Source organism: Cydia fagiglandana, chromosome 4, assembly GCF_963556715.1.
Source record: "Cydia fagiglandana chromosome 4, ilCydFagi1.1, whole genome shotgun sequence".
Classification (NCBI taxonomy): Eukaryota; Metazoa; Arthropoda; class Insecta; order Lepidoptera; family Tortricidae; genus Cydia; species Cydia fagiglandana.
The window spans coordinates 18,190,807-18,218,725 of NC_085935.1; the positions used below are offsets into that span (position 1 = coordinate 18,190,807).

The window sequence follows — 27,919 nt, forward strand, 5'->3', positions numbered from 1 at the left end:
CAACTCAGCTGAAACGTCGGAATGAAAGGTAAAAACAATGAAATTATATCGCGGTAGACCCGTTTGTGTAATTAAATATGTGTACAAAACGCGAGAGTTTAAAGTGTTAAAAAATATGATATCGTGATATACTCGTAACTAACAAACCATCACAAGTCGTTATTAAGCTCCGGCGATTCAAAGGCACCTACTTGTACAGGCATAATCGTATTCACAACGTATTATGGGAAGCATCAATCGATGAGAATGCAATTAGGCTAATGCGTGCTCCTTAAAGACGCCTACAATGGTACTTAGGTTATACATGTAGCGACGCGCCCCGGCTTCGCACGGGTTACACAAAACCTTAACAAATACCTAAACCTTCCTCAAGAATCACTCTATTGATAGGTGCAAACCGCATGAAAATCCGGTCAGGAGTTTTCGAGTTTATCGCGAATATACATACACAGAGGACGACACGGCGGGGGATTTTGTTTTATATAATGTAGTGATTAATAATCATTTATCCCTATAGTATAATATGACCTTTCATTGTGACGACTGTAGTTGTTAATAAAATGAGACAAAGTTAAACCGACATTTGATAAGTTTCATGAATAGGGGCAAGTTTGTAGAGCTGTAGAATTGTATTGGACTAACCGCGCATAAGGTCCTACCATTTACAATTGTTTAAGTTTGCATCTTCAAATATTCATAGTTATTAAGTAGAATAGTAAAGGTTCGCCCTCTAGACTTATTATAGTTAGGTCTGGCGTACACGACCTTTAAGTTTTCGAATATGCCTATATTCGTGGTACAGTCAGCAGCAGAAGTTGCTAAGCGGGCGAGGTGTTCAAAATTTCTCTGACGCGCTCTTATTGTCTTTACAATAAAGTCGCGTCAAGATCATTTTGAACATCACACCCGCTTAGCAACTTTTGCTGCTGACTGTAACTAACATGTAACCGCTTAAAAGGTCATCTGTGATACTACGAGTTACATAGGCGAGCCTATCATTTACTCTGATATATCGAAGTGTCAGACTAGTGGTAATGTACTGAACGAATGTAATTTGGAGATACACAACAAGAATGATCGTTTCGGGTCGTTGCTGCTGATATGTATTGAAGAGTGACCTAGAATCAAATGGTTAGAGATAAAAAAGTTTGAAATGAAAAATTTATGTCTTTATTGATTTTTCAGGATTTATACGATAAGTTTTATGACAAATGACAAGAGAATCTTCAACTTACAGAAAGAAAAGCGAACCAGTGGTCGTACTTTTACGTTGGTAGTGTTATAGGTAATGATATTTTAATAGCCTTTGCCTATGGAAACATTGCAATAATAATTTTCGGGTGCAAAAGTTGAGTTTACTAGATGATTTAATGTACCTACCGTAAAATCAGGTAACTTTAGTCCACAACTTAGGTATTACAGCTATGTTTCAAATTCAAGTTCCAGTAAAATATGTATAAGTATTTATCAAATTATGTTGAGTATATAATATAGAAAGATCATTAGTGTATCTAAGCTCCAAAATAAATGTAACGAGTACAAACCATGAAGGTTCGGTAAGAATCAACGTTAAAACATAGTTGGACTTCACATAGTTGGACTATACATATAAACAAAAAATAATCACGGTCTATATAAATCTATGGGTACTAACTGATTAATAGTACGCCGGACGGTATCGGCCTAACTGTCAGTTAGAACAAAATTTTGACAGTTCCGAACAACTGACAGGCCGATACCGACCGGCGGACTGTTAATAAGTATGCCCCTTAATATGTAGGGATACGTGTACACAAACACACCAATTTAATTTCAAACAGGCGCACGCTAAGACTATACGTATATTCGCCACTTAATGCCGGCAGGTAAGTAATTAGTTACGACCGCTCTCCGGGCCACGTTAGCTAATTACAAACACTTCTAGTATAAGTTTGCATATTATATGTATACGTCCGTATCCTATAGGGAATATTACGCAAAACTCTGAGTAGAGGGCGCCACTACCACTATCGATCAAAACGAAACATGAGAATCGAAATTTCCTTATCTAACCTCTATCACTCTAGCATATTCGAGCGATAAAGAGGCAGATAACTAAATTTCGGTTTTCGCGTTTTCCGGTAGGCCCTTGTTAACAAACCGCCTTGATGCATCAATGTCATATCAAATCAAAAACAGTTTAAGGCATAGTATGTATAAGTTACTAGCTAGCTTAGTAAATGTAATACGGTAACTATTCAATGAATATTAGATGTGACTAAAAAAACTCGTGATGAGCTGGAGACTCAATGGTCAAATCACTACTTACTTACTATAAGTAAGTACCTTGTGTAAATTAAAAATTAAACACTAGGCACTTAAAGTGAAAATGTATTAAACTGCTCGCGAACAGTGTTGTCGTAGTACGGTTATAAATGCTTATATTATTTAATTAAAATGAGATTTAACATTATTGAAATTAGTTGAGACTGAGCATTTGACAGCTCACAGATACAGCTACAGATATTGAAAATAAATGCTTAATGCATACACAAAATCTTTTTATTTGGCACCCAGCATACTTCACCAAAAATTAATTAGAGCCCTCACAAAAATTCAAATAAGAAATGCATTCTGCACCCGTTCTTACTGGCGGGGTTTGATTAAAATGTAAATTTCAACGACAGGATAGTTCAGTTTTTATTTAACGTGAAACGAGATTGCTTCAAGACAGGCGAGGCGGGAAAAAACGACATTCTCTGCAGCTTGGATGCAATGACAATATAATTTTCATCGCACTAGCTTGGATCTCAAGATCTTTGAGCAAAAATATTGACAAAATGTTTAAATTTTAAAATGTTGACATGTATTTTTAAGTAAAAAAAAAAAATGATGAAGCCTGTTGCGGATATCATCATTGGTTTGTTTTGGACGAAGCATGTTGCGGATTTGCATTTGTGGCCACCTGACGAAGCCTGCGTTGTGGATATCCTATTTAAAAATTTTATGTAAGTAGTTTTATATTTTATAATAAAATTTATTTAAATTATTTTTAAGTTATTTTTTTTTATTTATTGTGACATAGTTATTTTGTGTTTCTTCTATGGGTATTATTGCCTAAAATAAACATTTTGATTTGTAAAATCCGCAGCAGACGCTGCCGTGAAAAAGTAATTCAACATTTAACACACATTTTTATTACTCTTTCACGCTAGTACAGCAATATATAAGTGAAAAAGAAACATATTCAATTAATTTAGGCAAAATACACTTTAATATTAGTTGTGAAATAAATCAGAATTGAACTGAACCAAAGTTTATTTGGAACCTAAAAATCATTACCCCTAAAATCTTTCTATGATCCGTATATGAATAAATCGGTAATCAATAGGTACATACAATAAGATCTTACATTAGAATGTTGAACAAGCTATGAACCCTGCAAGGGCACTGCAAATTAAGTAGGTACGTAAGTTACAATTGAATTATTAATATTACGTAACATAAACTTAAATATAAATAATTATGGAAAAAACATTCATAATATCTTTACATCAAAGGCATAAATAACTATTTTGGGATCGAGATGAGAGAGGTCACAGTAAGGGTAACATAGTTTTAGGTTACTATAGACACTAGATTAGGTTACTATAGACACTAGATTCCCAGTATTTGACCTTCGCCACAGTGTCCTAATTTTAACTTCATCAATTAATACGAAAATAGATCCTAATGTTAAAGGTGACGAGACTGCGTGGCGTGGGGGAACTATTATTGTATCAATAAAGGTATAAATTCGTATTCATAAGTATACTTAAGGTGATTAGTTAAGATATTCTAATCAGGGTGGAGCTCGCCTCCCAAAGGGCTAAGCTTTGTTGTTGGTCATATTGATATCCAAGCAAGCGAACTATTACAAAACGAAACTATCTAGTTATAGTAGTAGTTAGTAGTAGTTTGTGGTATCTACCACCAATTTTAACAAATCTTTTGCTAAGCAACTGTGTTGCTTACACTCACAACATCTTAGAAAAATTACCCAAGTAAATTAGATAGGCCACACTTTATACATATTGCATGTTATCAACCAAAAAGGTACAGCTATAATATTTATGAACGTTTGCGGTATGACAAAAGATAACTCCACCCTAACGAACCGATATCTCCACGTGATTACTCCATGTCTATTTCCATCGGAGCGTATTCGAGAAATAATGAAGGAATAGTTTTTTTACATATTGACTTGTACCTTGTTACTGCTCATCTGTCAATTTAGACAACGCTTTAATGGTTTGTAATGCAACAAATACACTAGGGCTGCATTCGTGAAAGCCACATAATCGGTCATCCTAAGTTACGAGATTAAGTACTTATTGAAATGAGGTCTGAAGCGAGGATTGCTAAAAATCCAGAAAAACGTTGGAAAAAATACTCCGTTATAATTCGTAAAATAAATCGGCCAGAATTAGGTTGAATCAAGCATTTTAGATCCATTACGAGTATATGTTGAATAAATATAATGTACCTACATTCCACATTGACGTGTTATTAAATGGCTTCATTCTTGGAAACTGGAAATATTGGAAATCGATATTTTTTTATGTCTCGTCCCACCCCGTCTCTGGGTCCATTTAAGGTACCTACCTATCAGGTGAAAAAGAACCCTTAAGACTGGAGAGAACTGTATGGCACGGTCAGTTGCTGCAGAAATTCTGGAGGGGAACTAATATCAAGTATGCGACATCTTTCGGCTTGCATACCTTAGTATTCTTTATCAGGTGACGAGCTAAAGGTGAGGCCACCTGTGGCCATTACGTATAATTACGCCGGAGGGTTTCTCATCTGTAGGGAGTGTGGCCGCACATTTGCTGCAAAGATTGGCTACGTCTGTCACCTGACAGCGCACCACCGACGCTCACAGCGGTAGAAAAGCAGTCGCTGTAGCCGAAACGGCTACGAGATGATGATGATCAGGTAAAACAGTAATATGTACCTGAAGGCAGCGCTGATGTGGTGGTTCTCAAGCACGGCACGGTCGTTGTACAACAGCGCCGTGTCGGAGCCGGACATCACGTGGAAGTTATTCGTGGTGCCGGTGTGCTCGAAGTCGTGGATCACCGCCGCGACCAGCGTGGCGAAGATTTCCAGGTCTGATAGCCAGTTCTGGAAAATACGAGTTCTATCAATCGTAAAGCGGTCTACAGAAGAGTGTAAACCTGCTAAATCGGTATCGTCTTGGGTCGTCCCATTCGTTTTTCGTCAAGTTCTTAAATTAGTCCTATTCTTCTTTCGTCACTCATTCTATATTAGAATAGAACTAATTTAAGAACTTGACGAAAAACAAATGGGACGATCCAAGACGATACCACTAAATCTATTTTCGAAAACAGAGAATTTTGAACCTACTTTGATAGATATTAAATTAAAGTATAAAATAGATTAATTTCAAAAATGAATTTCGCGGGTTTACACTCGTAACCAACTCGATCCTGATTTATCATTGCGATTTGTGAACCGATAAAGATGAAATTATTGACTGGGATATGTTAATAAAATATATTATTGTTCCAGGCTTTGATTTATTTCGTTCTTTACCCTTAACTACAAGCGACAATGTGTTTAGTTGTAGAGGAACGAAGGAGTCGCGGATACTTTTTTGTTTCAAGTTAGCCAACTTCTAAGACGAGTTTATCAATTTAGTTTAGTTTCGTTCTAGAAAGTTTAATGTGTTAAGAAAGAAGCTGATAGTTTTTCTCGCCTTTACGAGTCACGTGGTAACATCTCACTATTGAGGAGAGGTGGCCCTAAGCAATGGACCATTGCAAGAATACAGCTGAGGCTGCAACAATGAGGCTCGCCGCCGCCTAAGGCTGCCTTGCCACTGAGGCGGAGATGAACGGAGATGAGACGATCCAGCGGGGCGGAAAAGAGATGTGGAATAGAAAAAATGCCATTTTCTGCACATCTCTCATCTCCATCTCAGTGGGAATGCAGCCAAAGGCCAAAGCTGCTATTGAATTTTATTTTATATTAGCCTACTTTAATGTCCCACTGCCGGGCAAAGGCCTCCCCTCGTTTTCTCCACTCGACCCTGTCATCGGGATTTTCCCACCATTTGGGGTAGAATGCGTCCAAGTTGTCCCGCCATCTTTTCGGTCTACCTGAACCCCGGCCTGCACCGTGTAATTAAATAAATAAATATTATAGGACATTCTGACACAGATTGATTAAGTCCCACAGTAAACTCAAGAAGGCTTGTGTTGTGGGTACTCAGACAACAATATACATAAAATGTATATAAATACTTACATACATAGATAACAACCATGACTCAGGAACACTACCCACTAAGAATATCTGTGTTATCACACAAATAAATGCCCTTACTGGGATTCGAACCCAGGACCATCGGCTTCACAGGCAGGGTCACTACCCACTAGGCCAGACCGGTCCTCAAATTGTATTGTGCTATTGAATTTAGAGGTCCATACCATAAGCCCTGTCTGGCAAAGCATGTAGTGTACGGTTTGCGCGACGTCCGCCGCATGCAGGTTGTTGTGGTAGGGGTTGTTAAACTTGCAGTAGCCTTCTTCTATCCTGCTCAGGAAGCTTTCTAGGATCGTTGGAGGGACCTGGGGAATAAACATTTTATGTTAAAATACAGTAACATTAAGTTAAATTAAATCATATTCATACAATGATTGCCAAATTAACACGTTCACTGCGATAGAAGGTCTAAAGACCCCCTGCTAGTACTCCCGTGCTGTGCGGGCAAAAATATTGTGGTTTCGCTCTGGTGCGGACCTCGTAGCTTATAGAATTGTATAGGTAGAAAAGAGTCCAATATATGATTCGATTTCTATTAAAACGTAGAATTTTTTGACACTTTAAAATACGCAGGAGGTCTTAAGGCCTCTCATCGCACTGAGAGTGAAAAGTGTGCGTCCAGTGCGGATAGGGGGTCTAAAGACCTAATATAGGTCGTACGGGCTTATCCGCCCCCTCCCGCACCTGTCTGTGTCTATGATAATCGAACAATGACCCAGTGATGTGCACGCGTCGATGAGCAATGTACCTACGTAATGTATTGCATTTGCTCGTGGGACAAAATACGTACATTCTAAGTAGTAAGCGTCAATTGTGTTCAGTGTTTAAGTTAAATACCCAAGAAGTGCTGTTGGTCAGTACAGCAATAAAAACACAACATACTATCGTCATTAAGTATTGAATGTGATGAATCATTGGTCGTGTAAACAAGAGATGTCGGAGAATTCTACAATTAGCACAGAATCAGAATGAAGTGCAAGACGCAACCTCTGTGCCAAAATATCGCGAATTTACCAAAAAGTTACTGCAAAAGCGAACACAGTAAGTGAGCCGTCTTCTAGTAGAAATTAAATCTTCCTGCCGTGATTGTAACAAGCCTCTGGCCGCGTAGCCAAGATGTCAATCGCTTACGCTCCGTAGCGATCGAAACGCAACTGTCACTGTCGCGCTAATATGGAAGAGTGATAGAGAGACATAATGCTTTTCGTTGTCGAAGCGATAGCGATTGTAACCTTGGCTAGGCCGGCTGTGTCTTAAATGGTTCTATAACGTCATATGTGATTCACTTACAGTATATAAAGTTTTTTGATTTATCGATAAAATGCATTTTTATTAGGAACATCACTAGAAGTAAATACAAATGTACCTCAAATTCAGTGCTGTAAGAGGTCTAAAGGCCTCCTAATTATTTTTAGTGATTATTCCATATTCTGACATCAGAACTTCGGGCGAAGCCAAAACAAGACAAAACAGTCCTTTAGCAACAGCATTATATAAATATCATTCACAAATTTGTGAATTTCATGAGAAAAAAAGGATTTTAATATTCTTGTTTCTTGAGTGGTCTTAAGGCCCCTAACCGCACCGGTGAAATGGTACAGTTAAGGCGTAAAGACCTCTTACAGCACTAGTTGAAAGTTAGCAATATTTTGAGCCGCAGTGAACGTGTTAAGAACATACATTCCACTGCTTGTCACCTTTCATTGTACAAGAGTGCAAGAATACAGAAAGCTGTTTATGCTAGTAGTAAATACCATTAAAATTTGCGCAACTATATATTTTTTTAATAGCCTATATATAGGCAAAGGCTTCTAGACTTCCAATCTTCCCGATTAACTGCAGTATCCGTCTACTCGTAGTTGCTGAGAAATGCGTCCAGGTCGTCAGTATAAATACTACGTCGAAATTGTTGAAATAGTATAATATATATTATTATATGACATTGAAGAATTTTGCCGTCTATTTACACATATACTTTTTTGCTTTCTCACATCGTTCTGTTAGAGTAACAATTTATAAAAGAAAACGAATATACCAAACTATGCGAATTGAATAGGTACCTATCTACTTATGCAATATGTATATATATATAAATGTGTGTCTTTGTAACATAAATTAAATACGCGCATTGATAAATTTGGTATCACAAGCTAATTTTAAGGTTAAAAACCCTATCTTCTGCTAGACAGACAAAGTAGGTATTAATAAAATAAATTTACGGAGCTTAACCTAATAGCTCAATGCAGATGGCTGGATTATTGGATTTCGACGATGCATTAGACTAAATTGGCATACAAGATTTATCAGATAAAGTAGTTTTTTTTTCCACCGTGTCTCCGCACTTTTGAAAAATAATCACAAACGTTTGACAAAATGCAATCTGTAGAGGATGACATATCTGTCATCCTCTACAGATTGCATTTTGTCATATACGATACATATACGAAAACATTTTTTCCCTAACCGAAACGGAAATATTCACTTCACTCGGTATGCAAATACTATATCTTTTATAATATAGATAAAAATTGTTCAGACCCGAGTAAGTTTAAGAGTGAAATACCTTTACTTCCCGCGGGTAAACCTATCCCACCCACACACCTATTCGTCTTTCTTCTCACGCACTTAACATTTTTACCAATCATACTTCCACTAAAGTTCCCAAACTAATTTTCTTTCCCAAAGCAAAAATAATTATAGCTCAAAACTTCGTGGATCACGTCCACCTGTTATTAACTTATTTGTTGTCTTTGCAAAATATCCTTAGACAAGCGCACGTACCGACAGTCCGGACTTCTAAAGAATCCGAAGACCTTAAGTTATCTTGGTCTTATTAAAAGTTTGAGAGTACGTCGGTGATGGGAATTTCAAACTCCTGTTTCAAAATGACGAAAGTATACAAAAAGAACATGTTGGATACGACGTTATGTACCTAGATACTCGTTCAGCCTACATGTAAGTCTTTAGAGTTTCGAAAAGTTATTTTTACATGCAAATTGCCGCTTTGGGTAATTTATTGGTTTTTTACAGATTTACATATAGGCAAGGCGCGTTTAAAAATACGAGTAACATTTGGCAAAAATAAAAGAAATTAATTTCACTTAAATGATTTTCAAGGAATTTTATTAGGCATGGTATGTACCTACAAATATATCATCCACACTTATAAAATATATAAGGCAATCTATCTGACCTGACGTAGCAACAAAAGAAAAAAAGGAAATTCGCAACTAACACCGCCTATTTATCCATTAAGGATAAGGAAATAAAAAGGTCCTCGAAGCTGAGATAATTTAGACAAATGGGCAACGGCAAAGTCACTCTAATATACGGGCAAATGAGGTATTCCCTCTTAAGAATGTAGGGAAATCCCTAATCAGTTGGTGCTGATAAACGATGTGTCTAAGGGTTATCAAATATTCAACGTTTGTTAAGGTCGTTGTTTAATTTTTTATTGCATTACGTATATATAATCGTTACCTAACTTCAATTGCTCATTTTCTATCCTACGGATATTAATTATTAAAAAGTCTCGAAGTAGGTAATTAAATTAATAATTGAGGCATGGTAATCTATCTATCTATCTATATATATATATATATATATAAATGCAAGTGTCCTGACTGACTGACTGACTGACTGACTGACTGACTGATTCATCAACGCAGAGCCGAAACTACAAAAGCCAGAAAGTTGAAATTTGCACACCAGATTGCATTTATAAAGTTTACAAGAGATAAGAAGCGATTTTGAGAAATTCAACCCCTAAGGGGGTTAAAAAGGGGATGAAAGTTTGTATGGGGTGTAAGTTTTCTTTTAAGCTAGGAATTTGAAACTTCGTAAAAAGATAAATTATTAAAATACAAGAAAACTAATTTCAGCGTTTTTGAAAATTCATCCTCTAAGGTGGTGAAAAAGGGGTTGAAAGTTTGTATGGATATCAAAAAATTTTTCGAGTGGTGGACTTGAATCTTTGCATTTAGGAATATTATTAGAAGACATGAAAAATAATTTCAGCGTTTTGTAAAATTCATCCCCTAACAGGGATAAAAAGGGGTTGAAAATTTTAATCCATTACAAATGCTTTGAAACTTCTTAGAAAGGCATAATAGCCGATTACAAAAAAAGTGATTGCAACGTTTTTGGAAATTCAACCCCTAAGGGGGTTAAAAAGGGGATGAAAGTTCGTCTTCGGGTGCAAATTTTATTTTAAGCTAGGAACTTGAAAGTTTGTAAAAAAGTATCAAATTCAAATATAAGAAAACTAATTTCAGCGTTTTAGAAAATTCATCCCCCAAGGTGGTGAAAAAGGGGTTGAAAGTTTGTATGGAAATCAAAATTTTTTTCGAGCGCGGGACTTGAATCTTTATATTTGGGGATATTATTAGAAGACAATAAAAGTAATTTCAGCGTTTTGTAAAATTCATCCCCTAACAGGGTTAAAAAGGGGATGAAAGTTTGTATGGGGTTAAAGTTTTCTTTTAAGCTAGGAATTTGAAACTTCTTTAAAAGATATATTATTAAAATACAAGAAAACTAATTTCAGCGTTTTTGAAAATTCATCCCCTAAGGTGGTGAAAAAGGGGTTGAAAGTTTATATGGATATCAAAAATTTTTTCGAGTGTGGGACTTGAATCTTTGTATTTAGAAATATTATTAGAAGACAGGAAAAGTAATTTCAGCGTTTTATAAAATGTATCCCCTAATAGGGTTAAAATGGGGTTCCAAGTTTGAATCCATTACAAATGCTTTGAAACGACTTAGAAAGACATAATAGCCGATTACAAAAAAAGTAATTGCAACGTTTTTGGAAATTCAACCCCTAAGGGGGTTAAAAAGGAGATGAAAGTTCGTCTTGGGGTGTAAATTAAATTTTAAGCTAGGAACTTGAACTTTTTGCAAAAGTATTAAATTAAAAAACATGAAAACTAATTCAAGCATTTTTGAAAATCATCCCCCAAGGTGGTGAGAAAGGGGTTGAAAGTTTTTATGGAGATCAGATAATTCGTGAGTGCGGAACTTGAATCTTTGTATAAGGGCATTATGAGAATACAAGAAAAGTAATTTCAGCAACCAACATCAAAATCCACTTGACTTAAAACTTCATACAACTTGCTAAAAAAGAAAAGTACTTAATTTCAACATTGCTTGGATATGAAAATTATAGAAAATTATAGGTACTAAAGATGTAAAATGTTGAAGATAAAATTCCACGCGGACGAAGTCGCGGGCAACAGCTAGTAAAATATATCTACCGCAAGATTCCAGATTACACTGTAAGTACTCTTTGCTTAGTCATGAACTCAATACGTGCCCAAGTATTCGTTAGCGAAAACCGAAATTCTCCTTCTTAGTTTTATTTAACTTCAGCAAGACGTAACGACGACAAAAACTTTTTAAATATCACGGTGGACCAATGAGAAGCCTCGGGAGTGCGCTGATTAAATTGAAGACTCATGTCTGACTTAAATAAAACGGAGTATTGGTTTAACTCGCAAGAACCTTTGGAAGAAATTGGATCATTTGAAAGTCTTTTGAGTATAAAGTATTTTTTAAATTATTTTTCGTTAATCAAATTAATAGGTCAGTCGGGTCGGTTTTTGTAGGCTAATGTAGGCTACTGATGGAATGCCAGAATATGACGGAACAGCCCAGCAATGATAGCAGGAATGTTTTTTTTTTCGGTGGGACGGTCAGTCAGTTGCGACCAAGTAAGATGATAAGTCACATACTTATTGCGTGGAGTTGTTCAAAGTTGCACCTCAAAGAGGACTGCACGACAGGCTGTTTATGCGACCTTTATCAGCAATAGGTAATTCTCGATTGACATAGATTTTTGATGGTGATTTCGTGCTCTTCACCTCCTCATACTCTAACACTTTCCACTTATTTGCGCGAGTTATTGTAGTTTCTTTCTCTGTACTTTATTTCGACAATTCCCCTTTCTGGCTCGGCTCTGTGTTCTCCTCGAATGGAGCGCGACAAAACCAATCTGTACTCAATTTCGTTGTTTCCCTGTACCTACTCCGTGTCGTGACACATCAAATAAAATTCTTTTGTTTTGACAGGAGTGAAGCAAAGTATAGTGGTCCTTATTAACTTACCTTCATCATCGTCATCATTCTAGCCTTCAGTCGCCCACTGCTGGGCATAGGCCTGTCTTCGTGTACGCCACTTATCCCGGTCCTGGGCTAGTCTCACCCAAAAGTGCCCCGCAATTTTACGAATGTCATCCACCCAACGAGCTAATGGACGGCAGGCGCTTCTTTCATCCGAAAGCGGCCACCAATCCTTCAACCTTTTGGTCCACCTGCCATCACTCTGCGTAGCAACATGTGCCGCCCAACTCCATTTAAGCTTGGAGATGACGTCACCCACGTCTCGCACCTCTTACTTACCTTAAACTTGTGTATCATCCCGTACCGGTTGAGTAGCTCGTAGCCCAGGTACTTGAGCGGCGCCCCCGCGGCCGCCTCGAACAGCGCGAACACGTCGAATGACCACTCGTCTAGCGTCTGCGACCAAGGAAAGTACATTTAAGTGGAGACAATTTTTCGTCAATCTGATGAAATTGTCCGATCGAATCAGGCCGTGCGCACGCAAACGCCAATTTGATTCCCCGATCAAATCAACAGGTGCGGACACAAAAATGCCAATTTTGGAAGTTAGTATATGGAATGCAAATTGGTGATTAAATTGTGTACGTGTGGACGCTAGATGAGATTGGCGCCAATTATTTTCCTGATCGAATCGGTCGATTCGCCCAGCTCGTCTGGATAGTGGCTTTAACCTTCTAGGTCTATTGAGTAACAATATGAGTAATGACAAATGGAGAACGGTTTAGTTTGAACCCATTTTTTTCTCAATATACCATGTTATTTTATTTCTTCATGACATGATGTTATTCGTAACCATTTTCCAAATATAACATTCTAAGTTGTCTTACAAATGTTGGGAAGTAAGTAGGCCTTGTTTCCCGTAAATTGCTAATCGCTTCTTGCTTCTGGCTAAATAATTTTATAATTTTCTGTAATTAATGTTTGTCAGTCAACATTCAGATGTCTCCGTCTAGTAATTTTATCTGCACTTATACTTATATACCCCATAGATTCTACGACGCTACTTTTCTACGGAGCTTCTGCATTTTCTACGGAAGGAGAAGGATAGATAATTTTGATCTGGGTGGCAGCAATAAGAAGTAAAAGAAAAGTCAGAAAAAGTCGAGCGTTAAGTGGGAACTATAGACAATTTTAAGTTTTAAGGGATATTTAATCTAAAACACTGAAATAATACCCATATAGTAGTAGAACCACAGTAGAACATATTCATGAGGCTCGTCTCGTTACCAAGTCAATTAAAACACACTGACACAACAAATAAATACCCGTAGGCATTAATTAGTCTTCGCGAACATTTACTCAGTTTTAATGAACGCTCATTGTCGAGTCGCGATTATAATTTCATTAATCGTTAAACAAAAGGCAACTTCAACAAAAGTCAGCTCGGAGGAACAAAGGAGTTAGGAGTTGGGAGCGACGCGAATGAGCCAAACATTTGTGTGAATAATGATGCAAGTGTGCGGTCACGCCGTGTGTATGCGTCTGTGACGTTTACATGAAACCTAAAAACAGGGGACAAGATAAAGCTAACATTCCATTTCCAACCGCAGCTGCAATACGGCTCCGACGCTACTGCAGCGGCCCGAACGCGTCGGATTGTCAATTTCCATAATAAAAATGACGATACGCTGACTATAATGGTGATTTTAACGTACTTTCGACCGCAGCTGCACTACTGCTCATATCATAACCAACGCGAGTGGCTCCTGATAAAGCGGCTCATTACAGAGCGAACAATCGAAGAATGCTAGAGTCTAGAGTCTAGCTAGAGTCTAGCTAGATTCTAGACTCTTCGATTTAATACGATGACCGCCCGGCCTAGTGGGTAGTGGCCCTGCCTGTGATGGCCCTGGCTTCGAATCCCGGTAAGGGCATTTATTTGTTTGATGAACACAAATATTTGTTCCTGAGTCATGGGTGGTTCCTATGTATTTAAGTATGTATTTATCTATATAAGTATGTATATCGTCGCCTAGCACCCATAGTACAAGCTTTGCTTAGTTTGGGGATAGGTCGATCTGTGTAAGATGTCCCCTCATATTTATTTATTTAATAAACTTGAGTATTCCATTTTAATACTTATGTTTGACGACCCGTTGTTTGATGGACCCGGGTATGTCCTTAAACTACGTCCAAGACCACCGGTGGACGGGCAGCAGCGTCCCTCAAATTCGGTGTACTCGACTGCGATCGCCAACCCGCCTGCCAAGCGTGGCGATTATGGCATTCACCCTCCATAAGGGGGAGGCCTATGTTCAGCGGTGGACGTCTTATGGCTGAGATAATGATGATGATGATGACTTATGTTTGAGTCTTATGAATGTTTTGTAAATTACGTATTTGTTTTTATTAACAAATAGAGAGTAAATAATATCATGAATTAACATAGGTATTGAAGTACGAACACAATAACAGAAAGTACTGTATTTAAGACTCTAAATGCCGCTTTTACTAACACGTGTAGAAAACACAGTGAACATCCCCGAGGCTTAGTAATGTTTAGGTCAGAAACAATACGCCGAGGGACCCTCGAACAAGTTGGACAAAAAGGTTTGTAAATATAACGATGTTTGTACGGAGGCTTTGAGGTTTCTAGGTTTAAATGTGGAAGTGTAAGTAAATATGTGCTATGTATTTGCAAATTTGTGAGTGATTTAAACAAATATTCCATCTTAATCTATCATTTTGCCTTATGTATTTGTATTTGTAAGAAAGGGATAATTTATATTAACTAATTGAGCCTTGTAAAGTATTATGAATAAAGAAATAATACATCTTAGACATTGCCTATGTTGACTGTGGACTGGCCAAGATTTGATTAAAGTTCTCTTAGATAGATTAGAATTTTTAGAAATTACGTATAGGTATTTCATCTCGTTTTTTTGGTGTTAGAAAAGAGCACTACCTAAGTATTTTTGAATAAAGAGACAAGTCAAGATCACGTAGGTTTTTTCTAATGCTAAAACGAATTATAGTACAAGTAGTCGTTGGCTTATTCTAATGACATTTTTTTATAAAATTTCTTCCAGTGCCATTTATCTCAAAAGCGTAAACCCACCGCCATAGCTAAATATTAAGAACAAGGGTCATTTTGTATGCAGATAAATATATCTTTATAAATATATAAAGTAAGCCAATTTAAGGACTCTTAAAGTGAAGTTTAATATTCCCTGCAAATGATTTCCAATATCAAAAATAACTTTGGCCTTACAACCTTATGGTTTCACCTAAATTTCTTAAAGGGTATTAATGTATACAGGCTAGATATTAATGATTTGCTGTAATTAAATCCAACTCTGGCTCCTAATTGAATATTCTGCCAGCGCCCGGATTCGGCGCACGTTTCTAATCGCGATGCGTTTTGCGAATGCCAAGAGGCGTTGAAGACTTGTGCGTTTTAGGGGACGATTATGAAAAATTCTACTTTAAAGGGTCACAGTATGCTTAATATAATTTCTTCATTCCATAGGACAGTTTGTTTCAATATATGTATTAAGCTAGAGCTAGTAAAAATGACGAGTGAACAAGATATCCTGGACATTATGGAACTACATTGCTCCACCATTCACTACAGTGGTATCCTAAACATACATTCGATAATTCATTCACTATTTACCGAAAAAACTAGGTTTATAGGTCTTCCTATTTTCAAAATTTGCAATACAAAAAAAATAACCTATAAACTTAGAATATATTTTACCGATCGATATCAAATTGTAATTTTACGTGTTAGCATAAGATTTAGTTAGTGAAAAACGTCTTAGTAATGTAGAATTACAACATATTGTTTATGGTAGATAGTAGTTTTCTAGCTTGTATTACAAACCATAAAACCTGACCTGAATCTAAATTATAAATATAAAAATTCTTATGTGCAATATTCGGTCCCTTCGGTACTTAATAAACATTTTCCTTCAGCGAAAAAATAACACTCAAGTATGCAATAAAGTCGGCTTGGCCTGATTCAACATAAAATAATATAATCGCAATGTTAAGTATATCGTTATTAAATGGGTCGTTCTCTCGCACATTTCTTCGCATTACTGGTCGGTCTGGTCTGGCGCCTATTTCACTAACATTGACAATTGACATCTGACCTGACACTGTCAATTTCCTTTACATTTATTGGTTGGTAAATAACGATAGTTAGTGGTAGATAACGATAAGTGGTGTTAATATTTACTTGTTGGGCTAGTACCTAATATACGCAACTGAACTGTCACTTTCAGTTGGTGAAACAGGGGCCTAGGTGTGGTCTGTAAAGCGTGTGACTCCAGCCGGCCTAGCCAAGGTTACAATCGCTATCGCTTCGACAACGAAAAGCATGATGTCTCTCTATCACTCTTCCATATTAGTGTGACAGTGACAGTTGCGTTTCGATCGCTACAGAGCGTTAGCGATTGGCATCTTGGCTACGCGGCCAGTGTTGTTATTGGGTCGCATAATAATTGATTGTCCTAATGTACCTAATGTTACGCATAAAACTCATTTCGCATAATTGTTATTGTGCTGGAAATATTAACATTTCTGAAAAATTATAACACAAACCTAACCTAACCTACCTACCCTATTCTACACAACCTATGCAAAATATTTTCGATAATACTTTCTGTTTCAGCTGGAGAAAAAATATGCGAAAAGAGATTTATGCGTAACATTACATTATGACAATCAATTATTATGCGATGAGATAGGATCCCCTAAGTAAATCATAAAATAGCACACCGCTACGATTACAATCTAATTTCAGTCCTTCATTTGGCGTGTTCACGAATAAAGCTAATGTAAATCGTGCGGCAAAGTAAAATTTTCGGTCTTGGCTTTACCGATAATCGCATCTCTGCCACTTTGAGACATAAAGTAGCGTGTTTACATTTTTAACCGACTTCCAAATCCCAAAGGAGGAGGTTATCAATTCGGTTGTATGTTTTTTATTTTTTTTATTTTTTATTTTATTTTTTATGTTTGTTACTCCATATCTCCGTCATTACTGGACCGATTTTGAAAATTATTTTTTTGATTGTATGTATATGCATACAGATTGGTCCCGTTTTTGTCAAAATCCAGTTCTGATGATGGGATCCATGAGGAATCGACGGAACTCCTCAAATCTTAAAGGCATACATATGGTGATTTTTGTGTTTTTATCAACAAATCAAGCATATACATTCAAAAACGTGACATTTGATGAAGTGGAACTGCTGATGATGATCAGAACGGAACTCTTCAACGACGCATAGTTCACCTTTGGCGATTTGTCCTCTTCGTTATGTTTGTTAAGCAAGTTAAGTTTTTAAGCCACAATTTTATCAAGCTTGAGTTCTGATGATGGGATCCATGAGAAATCGAGGGAACTCCTCAAATTTTAAAGGCATGCGTATAGAGATTTTTGTATTTTCATCAGAAAATCAAGCATTTTCATTAAAAACTGTCGCATTTGATGAAGTGGAACTGCTGATGATGATCAGAACGGAACTCTTCAACGACGCATAGTTCACGAGGAACTCCTCAAATCTTAAAGGCATACATATGGTGATTTTTGTGTTTTTATCAACAAATCAAGCATATACATTCAAAAACGTGACATTTGATGAAGTGGAACTGCTGATGATGATCAGAACGGAACTCTTCAACGACGCATAGTTCACCTTTGGCGATTTGTCCTCTTCGTTATGTTTGTTAAGCAAGTTTAGTTTTTAAGCCACATTTCTGTCAAGCTCGAGTTCTGATGATGGGATCCATAAGGAATCGAGGGAACTCCTCAAATCTTAAAGGCATACGTATATAATTTTTTGTATTTTCATCATAAAATCAAGCATTGACATTAAAAACTGTCGCATTTGATGAAGTGGAACTGCTGATAATGATCAGAACAGAACTCTTCAACGACGCATAGTACATGTTTGGTGATTTCGAATTTCGATTTTGACTTGGACTGGGATTCGGACTCGGACCCGGACTCGGACCCGGACTCGGACCCGGACTCGGACCCGGACTCGGACCCGGACTCGGACCCGGACCCGAACTTGGACCGGGACTCGGACCCGGACTCTGACTCAGAGACCCGGACCTTGACCCGGAAAACCACTATGATACCTAAACTAACTAAACCACTATGATTACCTACCATAAAATGTGGGTATGATGATGCCAAACCCCTCCCGCTCAAACTCCCGTACACCGCACCGCATGCGCCGTTAAGTGGGTTAGGTTAGGTTTGAACTGCGATCCTCACAGAACCGAACAAAAGTGGGTTAGGTTTGGTTAGAACTGCGATCCTCACAGAACCGAACTGCTATCAGAGAAGTGGGTTAAAGGTTAGGCTAGATAACTACGACCCTTACGGAAACGAAATGCTACTAGAAAGTAGGTACTGGTTTTACCTCCTTTTCTACATAGTGCACCATCTACCATAATCTTTCACCGGGCCCCATAGAAGTCGGTTTTTTTTTCTTAAAAATTATATTACATCGTTTCTGAGATGAGATTTGAAATTAGAATATGTTGTGCGAAAGAGGTTAATATATGTAGCATCATACTTCTATTACCTATTTTTAGGGTTCCGTACCCAAAAGGTAAAACGGGACCCTATTACTAAGACTTCGCTGTCCGTCCGTCCGTCCGTCCGTCTGTCACCAGGCTGTATCTCACGAACCGTGATAGCTAGACAGTTGAAATTTTCACAGATGATGTATTTCTGTTGCCGCTATAACAACAAATACTAAAAACAGAATAAAATAAAGATTTAAATGGGGCTCCCATACAACAAACGTGATTTTTGACCAAAGTTAAGCAACGTCGGGCGTGGTCAGGACTTGGATGGGTGACCGTTTTTTTTTTGCATTTTTTCCGTTTTTTTTTTATTATGGTACGGAACCCTTCGTGCGCGAGTCCGACTCGCACTTGTTTATGGTAAGCCGTCTTTCTAGAATGATCTTAGATCTTAGATTGTTATAAAGTAAAATGAGGGTTTTTAGGGTTCCGTACCCAAAGGGTAAAACGGTTATTACTAAGACTCTGCTGTCCGTCCGTCCGTCCGTCCGTCCGTCCGTCCGTCCGTCCGTCTGTCACCAGGCTGTATCTCACGAACCGTGATAGCTAGACAGTTGAAATTTTCACAGATGATGTATTTCTGTTGCCGCTATAACAACAAATACTAAAAACAGAATAAAATAAAGATTTCAGTGGGGCTCCCATACAACAAACGTGATTTTTGACCGAAGTTAAGCAACGTCGGGCGGGGTCAGTACTTGGATGGGTGACCGTTTTTTTGGCCCTTTTTTGCATTATGGTACGGAACGGAACCCTTCGTGCGCGAGTCCGACTCGCACTTGCCCGGTTTTTGATCTATGGCTTCTTAACATAATACTGTAGGGTTACTGGTATGTGCGGTACATTGTAAATTTTATAGCATTTTCCGTGCAGCGGATTGGTGTAACCGGAATTGGTATAGGTTAACAATTTCAGCCCTAATGATTAATTAACGTTAATTACGTTAATATTAACCTTAATTTACCACATATTTAATTACACAAACGGGTCTACCGCGATATAATTTTATTATAATTAAATAGGTCTTAATTTACCATTTCAGTTGGAATTATTTATACTTACCAATTCCGTTAATACCACTCCGCTACACCAAAAATGCTATAAAATTTACGATGTACCTAGACGCGCCACGGACACGCTACAAAGGCGCATTATTACCGGGAGTGTCGACTGACGAAGGTATAGAGGGCGTGCACACAGTAGATGGTCATATGTGGTCCAAAATATTACCCAGACTTTGCTCCAGGCAACAATGCAGATGGCCGAAGATCGAGAGGCCTGGAGAGCAGTGGTAGGAAGAATAATCCATAGGAGTCACGTCCCTCAGACATGAGGTCACGACCACGAAGAAGAAGATTACCTACATAATGACCATGGCAATCTCAAGGTAGAACTGTGAGTCCATATCTTTTACTCTTACTAAATCTTTGTCAGAATTAAGGCCAAGTTTACTGAACTAACAAATAGCTAGGTAAAATCCCGAACATATAATATTAACCACATAACCCGAGGGATACATTCATCTTAATCGCGGTTGTTATTGGGTTAGGATGCTAAATTATGTACAGCCCTGAGATGTAAGGTCGAACAACGCTCATCGTGTTAAGAGGAACGCGCACGAAGGGTTCCGTACCATTAAGCAAAAAACGGCAAAAAAATCACGTTTATTGTATAGGAGCTCCACTTAAATATTTATTATCTGTTTTTAGTATTTGTTGTCATAGCGGCAAGTATTTTATTACTAAGACTCCGCTGTCCGTCTGTCCGTCTGTTTGTCACCAGGCTGTAACTCGAGAACCATCAGTTATCTCTTAGACAGTTGAAGTTTTCACAGATGTTGTATTTCTGTTGCCGCTATAACAACAATTACTAAAAACAAAATAAAATAAATATTCAAGTGTGGCTCCCATGCAACAAACGTGATTTATGTCGGTTTTTGTATAATGGTACGGAATCCTTCGTGCGCGAGTCCGATTCGCACTTGGCCAGTTTTTTAATAATATGTCTGGATTTCTGAAAAGTTTTTGAAGTGAAAACTTCTTTGGCGGCGCTGTACACTTTTTGTGATGGGGAAAAAGTGTTAAACTCGCGACAGGTCACGTGACCGACAGATTCGACAGATTGAATATTCGTTAGACCGACACGTGATCTGATCGAAAAACTGTTACAATGTCATTGAGTTTTCCCTTATGCCGGCACTCCCAGAGGGGTGTGTAATGATCCGTATAAATTTTTTTGATATATTTTCAAAAGATATAATTTCATGGTGTATAATCACTTAAGCGGTATAATGAACTTTTAATATAACAACAAAATAACTATTGTCATGGGGTATAATGCTTAATCGATACAAAAGCTATTCGATATAACGTTTACTGGATATAATGAATATTTGTTATAAGTATTTATGCTATAATGTTTTCAAATGTATAAAATAAGTTGAGGTTATAATAAAAAAGTCGGCTCTGGTGCTTCGCCGGCCGCTACCGTGGCACGCTCGCTTCGCTCGCTCGGCTCACGCGCTGTAGGGTCGCAGTTCTACCTAACACTCCTCCTCGCTTCGCTCGTCGTCGTACCTAACTGACACCTGCCTTAAGTTCGAATACGTATGTTGTTATAATAGTAGTAAATATTACAAATTATACCAGTACTACATTATGCCAACTAAGCGTTATATCGAACATAATTATATCACATATACGTTATGCGCTGTTACTCGTAATGTTAGATTAGAAGTTGTTATATTACAAGTTCATTATACTTGACGATAGTTAGACTCTCTAAGAATATACCATGTATTGATATAGCAAAAGTGCATTATGTCCCTTAATCGTTATATCGACTACAAATATATCAAAAGTTGTTATATGGACCGTTACGCACCCCTCCCAGAGTGCAACCCGTTGTTTTTTTTTTAATAACATGTAAATCTCACCTTCAGCACTCTGACGACGTCCTGCGGAAACTGCATAAGCGCGGTGCTCGTCACCCGCCTGTATATCCTGTCCACGAATATCCCGGCGCGGATCGCGTGCGCCACCGACCGGAACTTCGGCTTCTCGTCCGACTTCCGCTTGGCCGTCGCCAGCTGCCGCGTGAACGTCGACGCCAGCCACTCCCGGACCTCTGGCGGCACGGCGTCAGGCTGCACCTCCGATAACTCGTCATCTTCGTCCGCCAATCTCCTGCGCACATAATTCATAATCAGAACAAGTAAAACTGAATAGGGAGTATTACTGCAATGTTCTGCCGGCAGAGTGCAGCACTAGTAGTAAACCATAGTGTAACTTATACATACTATAAGGCAGTTTTATGACAAGTTTTCACGGGTCAATCGCGGACGGTCTAGAACGCAAAATGACTACTGTAATATTTTGTCTATATCGCTATTAGTCTACATCGCAAACGGTCTAGAACGCAAAATGACCACTTTTTATATCACCACATTTTAGTAGGTTAGGTTTGTTAGGTATCTTCAAATGGCCGAAGGGCAAACACCACAGAATAGCATCGCTATAAAGTTAAGATAAAACGGAAAAAATAATGTGGGCATTTTGCGTTCTAGACTGTTTGCGATGTAGACTAATAGCGATATAGACAAAATATTACAGTAGTCCTTTCGCGTTCTAGACCATCAGCGAATAACCCGTTTTCACTATGACATTGATGCATCAAGGCGGTTTCTTTACAGGTGGCCTACCGCGCACTAATATCGAAATTTCGTTATCTGCCTCTCTACCGACCGAGAGGCAGAAACTGAACTTTTGATTTTCGTGTTTCGCGGTAGGCCCTGTGATTGTGCTAGTGACGCCCTCTACGTAGAGTTTTGCGTAATATTCCCTATTAGATTCTGACAAAACAGAACCGAGCGTCATAAATCAACTGTAGGCATTGGATCCCAGTAATCCATTAACACGGGGATTTGCAGCCGATACATGGCTAGGTATTAACGCCGCTTTCAACTACATAATTAATATTGGGAAATTACTGGCCTTTGCCCGTCGCGTTGCTTCAATATTTGATTAATTTACTAAGCTTCAAGTTGCAAACGGCATTGGAATACAACATTAGCAGATAAGACTATAGTCTTGTACTTACGTTTTTAAATGTTTTTACAAAACAGTTTTTATTGCAATAAGGAATAAATTACGAGTGCATAATATACTTCAAACCGTACACTAATTTTATTGGTCACTAGTTATTTTAATAAAAAAAGTTGGCTACTTCTATTTTTAATCTTTACTAATTTTATTATTGGTAAAAAATATAATGCTGATAAAATGGATTGTAAGCGACTAATAGGATATAAGTATATTAAATACTAAGAAAGATAAAACCTGTTAGCAATATATTTTAGTTATAGTTTAATATAAGTATGTGATTATCAATCAATTTATGTGTCAATTTCACTCCATTTTTATAAAGCAATTAATTAATTAGGCAGATGAAAACCGTAGATAAAAATCCACAGTAGACTGCTTCCTTCCATTATAAAAGGTAACTTTTCCAATTTCTCTGGACCCGTGACATCCTAAGTTCCATTTTTACCAGAGTATAAACCTGTAAGATCGACAGGGAGCTCTTCGGAGCTCAAATCTTCAGCTGCATTATGCAAAGTTTCAGTAAAAGTGAGAGAAGAGTCAAGTTCAGAGTAAATATAAGGACATGCGAGTTTCAGACTTGCTTTTCTAGGAGGACATGCAGCGTGCTCAAGAATATCGCATATTTACATTGCTTTCCATTGTAAAACCTAACATATTTACCTATTTGAATTACTAGAAAAAGACAGTTTAATTTATCTATGCGTTATTCGATTATTTCAACCCATATTCAACTTTACTTATCAAAAATGTAAAATTAAAAAAAAAAACAGAATGAGCAATAACAAAATCATGACGCTAGTGCAGAGTGGAGGTACCTAGGCGGGTTAGGTGGGTCAAAAACTTTATTGTGTTCGCGTCTTTCCTGTAGACATACACAAGAGCCTTATCCACGTGAAAAGGTCCTCCTTTTATTTGGAGAACTATGATAAAATCATTACTTACATGCCCAAAAGCTGTTAACTATTGCCCACAGGAGAGAAAACTAGTGTGTTCGCGCGAACTGTACATTTTTCTCTATATAAAAGGAGGACCTTTTCACGTGGATAAGGGTTAAATAAGAAAATTAACCTTTATAGCCCTTAACTCTTATGTATGTCTACAGGAAAGACGCGAACACAATAAAGTTTTTGACCCAGGTAGGGCTGCACCGTCATTGAGACCGAAGAAATATTGGATGGGTTTGAATTTGTGCCATGTCCCACGGATACACAGTTCGATTATTTATTAAGCTGCTTCGTCTTGACATTGACTTTGACAATCGATTAATTACATATAGAATTGCAGATTAGAAATATAATCATACATACCATACCATTTCGTTTGAAGGTAAGTCTGTCATAGTTTTTTTTTAATTATATTAATTTCTGATTAGTTTAAATATCGAAACTCGTGGACATTCAACAACTTTCGGATTAAAATTACAAAATCCGATCAGAATAAAGTTCACAAAGGAGTCATTGAATAAGGCAGGCACAATTGAAATGGAAAGAGGCTCTCATGGTTTTGTTAGGTAAAAGGAAAAATCGACTGGCGAACGGACTCGATTTTATCAGATTTCCAGTCTTCTCTGCATCTCCTAAAAACATTTTTAAATTAATGACAACTCACGCTAGAACGATCCGGGTCGGGGCCTAGGCAGCCGACACTTCGTTTTCTATGTATGATGGGTGATCACTTGATTTTTTCTATAGACCGTTCTATAGCGTGAGTAATCTTTTAAAGTTTTTATTTAATTTATAAAGCTGTTATTGTTCAAGTTAGTATGCTAATTAAGCTGGCTATTAATGAACAACGGAAAGCAACGTCTCACACGAACGAAACAACAAACCAAGCACTTTATAGAGGATGCTCAAGGATTATTTACAGGGTTATTCCCACCGCGTCTTAAATTTTAAAATACTGAAAATCTAAATGTAAGAAGTGTATTTTTTTAAGAAGCGGTGGAGCAGTAGTATGAGGAAACATCGACACACCTAAACACCAGGGTTGGGGCCGACTGCTGCCTCGCCACGGCCGGTCTAAAATAAAACATGGCGTCAATGGGACAGTCGGGAGCACACCGGGACGGGACAGTGACGAGTATTCATCAACCACCTGCCTATCACTTAGTCTCCACGCTAAGTCACGGCCATAGGCTGTCACGAACAAGGGTGTCAAGTTGGGGCAAACTTGCGTAGTTTGAGTATACAACATTAATTAAAAAAAATATCGATGGCAATGGCAAAAACAAAGCGTGGAAGTGATCAAGGCAAATGGCATCATGAACTTTATAACACAAAAATGCGTCTCTTTTAAAACATATTCACAAAACGAAAAATTTTATCCAATTTCAAATTAAAATTGATAGCGTCGCTTAAAATTTTGAGAAATCTTATTTTCCGTACTAATTAATCATTAAAATGGAGGAAGTAAGTATTAAAAAAATGTACAATAATTCTTTTAATTTCCATAGTTGTAGGTAATACTTGAAAGAAATGAATAGATTATAATAATATTGTGTTAGTTAGATTAATAATAATATGTTACTAAATGAAAGCAAGGATGCGTCTAGAAAAAAAAGAAGCTGAGAACCAGGTGAAGTATGTAGGAATGCATAGGTATGTAAGGATTCCCTTCGAACACAACCATTAAAAGCTACAGTTCTAGGATGCGTCATCACCTAGACTGTTAAGGAGGAGACATGCCGGAGGAGGATGAGTTTCAAGAAGTAGACGTAGTCAGACAAGTCAAGTAAGTTCCAAGACGACACACGAAGGTTCTTAGTCTAATCTAACAGAAACAACTCTCTATATCTACTTGAGAATGAGCAAAAACCAGAGACCCAAGTAAAGTCAGTTGATAAATTCTCTTGGTTCAACCCATCCTCAAATTCCATGACAGTGAATTAAAAAATAACCTATGAAAAAAAACGCAACAGAACCACCAACTTGGAACAACTCCAAATCGGCTTGAAAAATTGGGAAGACGGTCTAAACTAACAGGTCAGGAGGCTGAGACAGTTCGAAAATACTGAAGCTTGAACATAACAGAAAGACCTAATCGCACAGAGTGGACAGAAGGGAGGCGCGACTACTTGGCCGTTGTAGGCGCTGTATCAGTATTAACTTTGCTTCGTTCGGTTTCTCTACTGAGCATCTGGCCCAGCAGGGGGTCCTCAGGCGGCGCGTGTGGAGGGGGGCAGGCTGCGCGCGCGGCTGCTCCTCTCCTCTCCTATCCCTGCGTTACACATCATCACTAGCGACGCGCGCGTGCGCCGTGCAAACTATTATTACACCCTATGCGTGAACGCGTGAACTGTCGGCCATATTTACAAAGGAATGATACGATTTGATGAAGCGATGAAACGTATTGAATGTCCAAGCATAGTGCCAGTGTTTTGGTTAGTATTAATCAACAACTGCTTGATTAGAGTCCAGCCTGTTTTGTGCCAGGTCTGTAGTCTGAACAAAATTGCAAAGGACGTGGTACAAAGGGTGAAACGTAAATGCTAGCTGCTTTGGTGACTCTATTAAATAACAAGGTAATGCAGGCTTCCTTTGTCAATGGAAGCCTTGTTAAGGTAGCTAACGTAACGTAGGTATTGGTATTGCTGATGGTCGGATGGACTTTTCGCCGTGAAAAACATTTTTTCCTGCCAATAACGGTACCGGTAAATAATATATCACATGCACAAGTTTTATAAGAAATGTGTTCTGGTACATTCTGAAATAATTTCATTTAGGTATAATCAGATAATATGTGTTAGGTATTTATAATATTTTTACTTCTTGGCAATATTATCTATAGGCTTCTTTTAAGCAGGCCACTGACGAGCCTTCTAAATGGATGCCGTTACAATGGATTCATCCAAATGGGCGGCATCCTAATATTAAACATTGTACGTTTTTGACATTCACAGACCAATTTTGGATTGCAGCCTCGCTATTTGGACTGTTGGAAGGCTCGTCAGTGGCCACCTTTATATGATAGGTACGAGGGTCGCACTGAAATATTCGGGAATGGGACACTTAGAAATAACATAATAGAATGAGGCATATAATTTATAAAAATGTAACTCTTTATAAAACTTTTAAGGTATATTCCATTTGGTTGTCATTTATATTTAAAATTTACTGACAATTTGAAAATTGTATGTCGAACATTATTTGAATTTTTGGCCAAGTGATTTTTCGGATCACATTTTTAAACGGTTTTCAATATGCCCTCAGCGAACAAATAAAAGTTACAATGGGCTTCTGTTATTTTTTTATGAACTAGAGTTCATCGTACGCTCGTTTGCAGTTAAAATTATATATGAAAGTCACTTTCATTTTATCCCATGGGTGATCTTAAAGAAGCATGTCATTCCAAAGCGACGTCAAAATTTAAGATCGCATTTGTGCTGTTAATTAAAAAGACTGCCAAAAAAGTTGCATATCGGCAGATTTCGACATTCCTAAATATTCATATGACAACAGTAAAAAAATCTTTTATATATAGATATATGTAAAAAAAACTTCAATTCCGTTGGCTACTCTACGAATTTCATACAAAACCACTAAGGCCCCAAAATCGCCATACAAAAAGGACTTTGGGATTATGAGCCGTGTGCATTACAGAATGATTACTTTCAAAAGAAAATTTATATGCGTGGTCAGTTTGAGTTTAAGTATGCATTAAAATAAAGATTGACTGTCTAGATGCGACAGTTTTCTCTATTCCCGACATTTTCAGTGCAACCCTCGTAGTTTAGATGAACAAGTTTTTATTAACAATACCTAATTTTATACTTAATACAGGCGTATCCATAAACATTCATAATATCACTAATAATAATATTCACAATTTGCTTTAAAATTT

The 27,919-nt window shown here is 37.7% G+C and overlaps 1 protein-coding gene across 2 annotated transcripts in view; it reads right to left on the reverse strand.

Annotated features, from left to right (window-relative positions):
- The window catches only part of LOC134663993 (dual specificity calcium/calmodulin-dependent 3',5'-cyclic nucleotide phosphodiesterase 1), a 293,727-nt gene that overhangs the window by 24,471 nt on the left and 241,337 nt on the right, over positions 1–27,919 (reverse strand). For both annotated transcript variants that reach the window (XM_063520554.1, XM_063520555.1), the window contains 4 exons: positions 21,913–22,162; positions 12,705–12,821; positions 6,471–6,611; positions 4,973–5,142 (listed from right to left, as the gene is read on the reverse strand). In XM_063520554.1, coding sequence (XP_063376624.1) covers positions 4,973–5,142; positions 6,471–6,611; positions 12,705–12,821; positions 21,913–22,162 — 678 coding nt within the window. The remainder of the gene's footprint in view (positions 1–4,972; positions 5,143–6,470; positions 6,612–12,704; positions 12,822–21,912; positions 22,163–27,919) is intronic.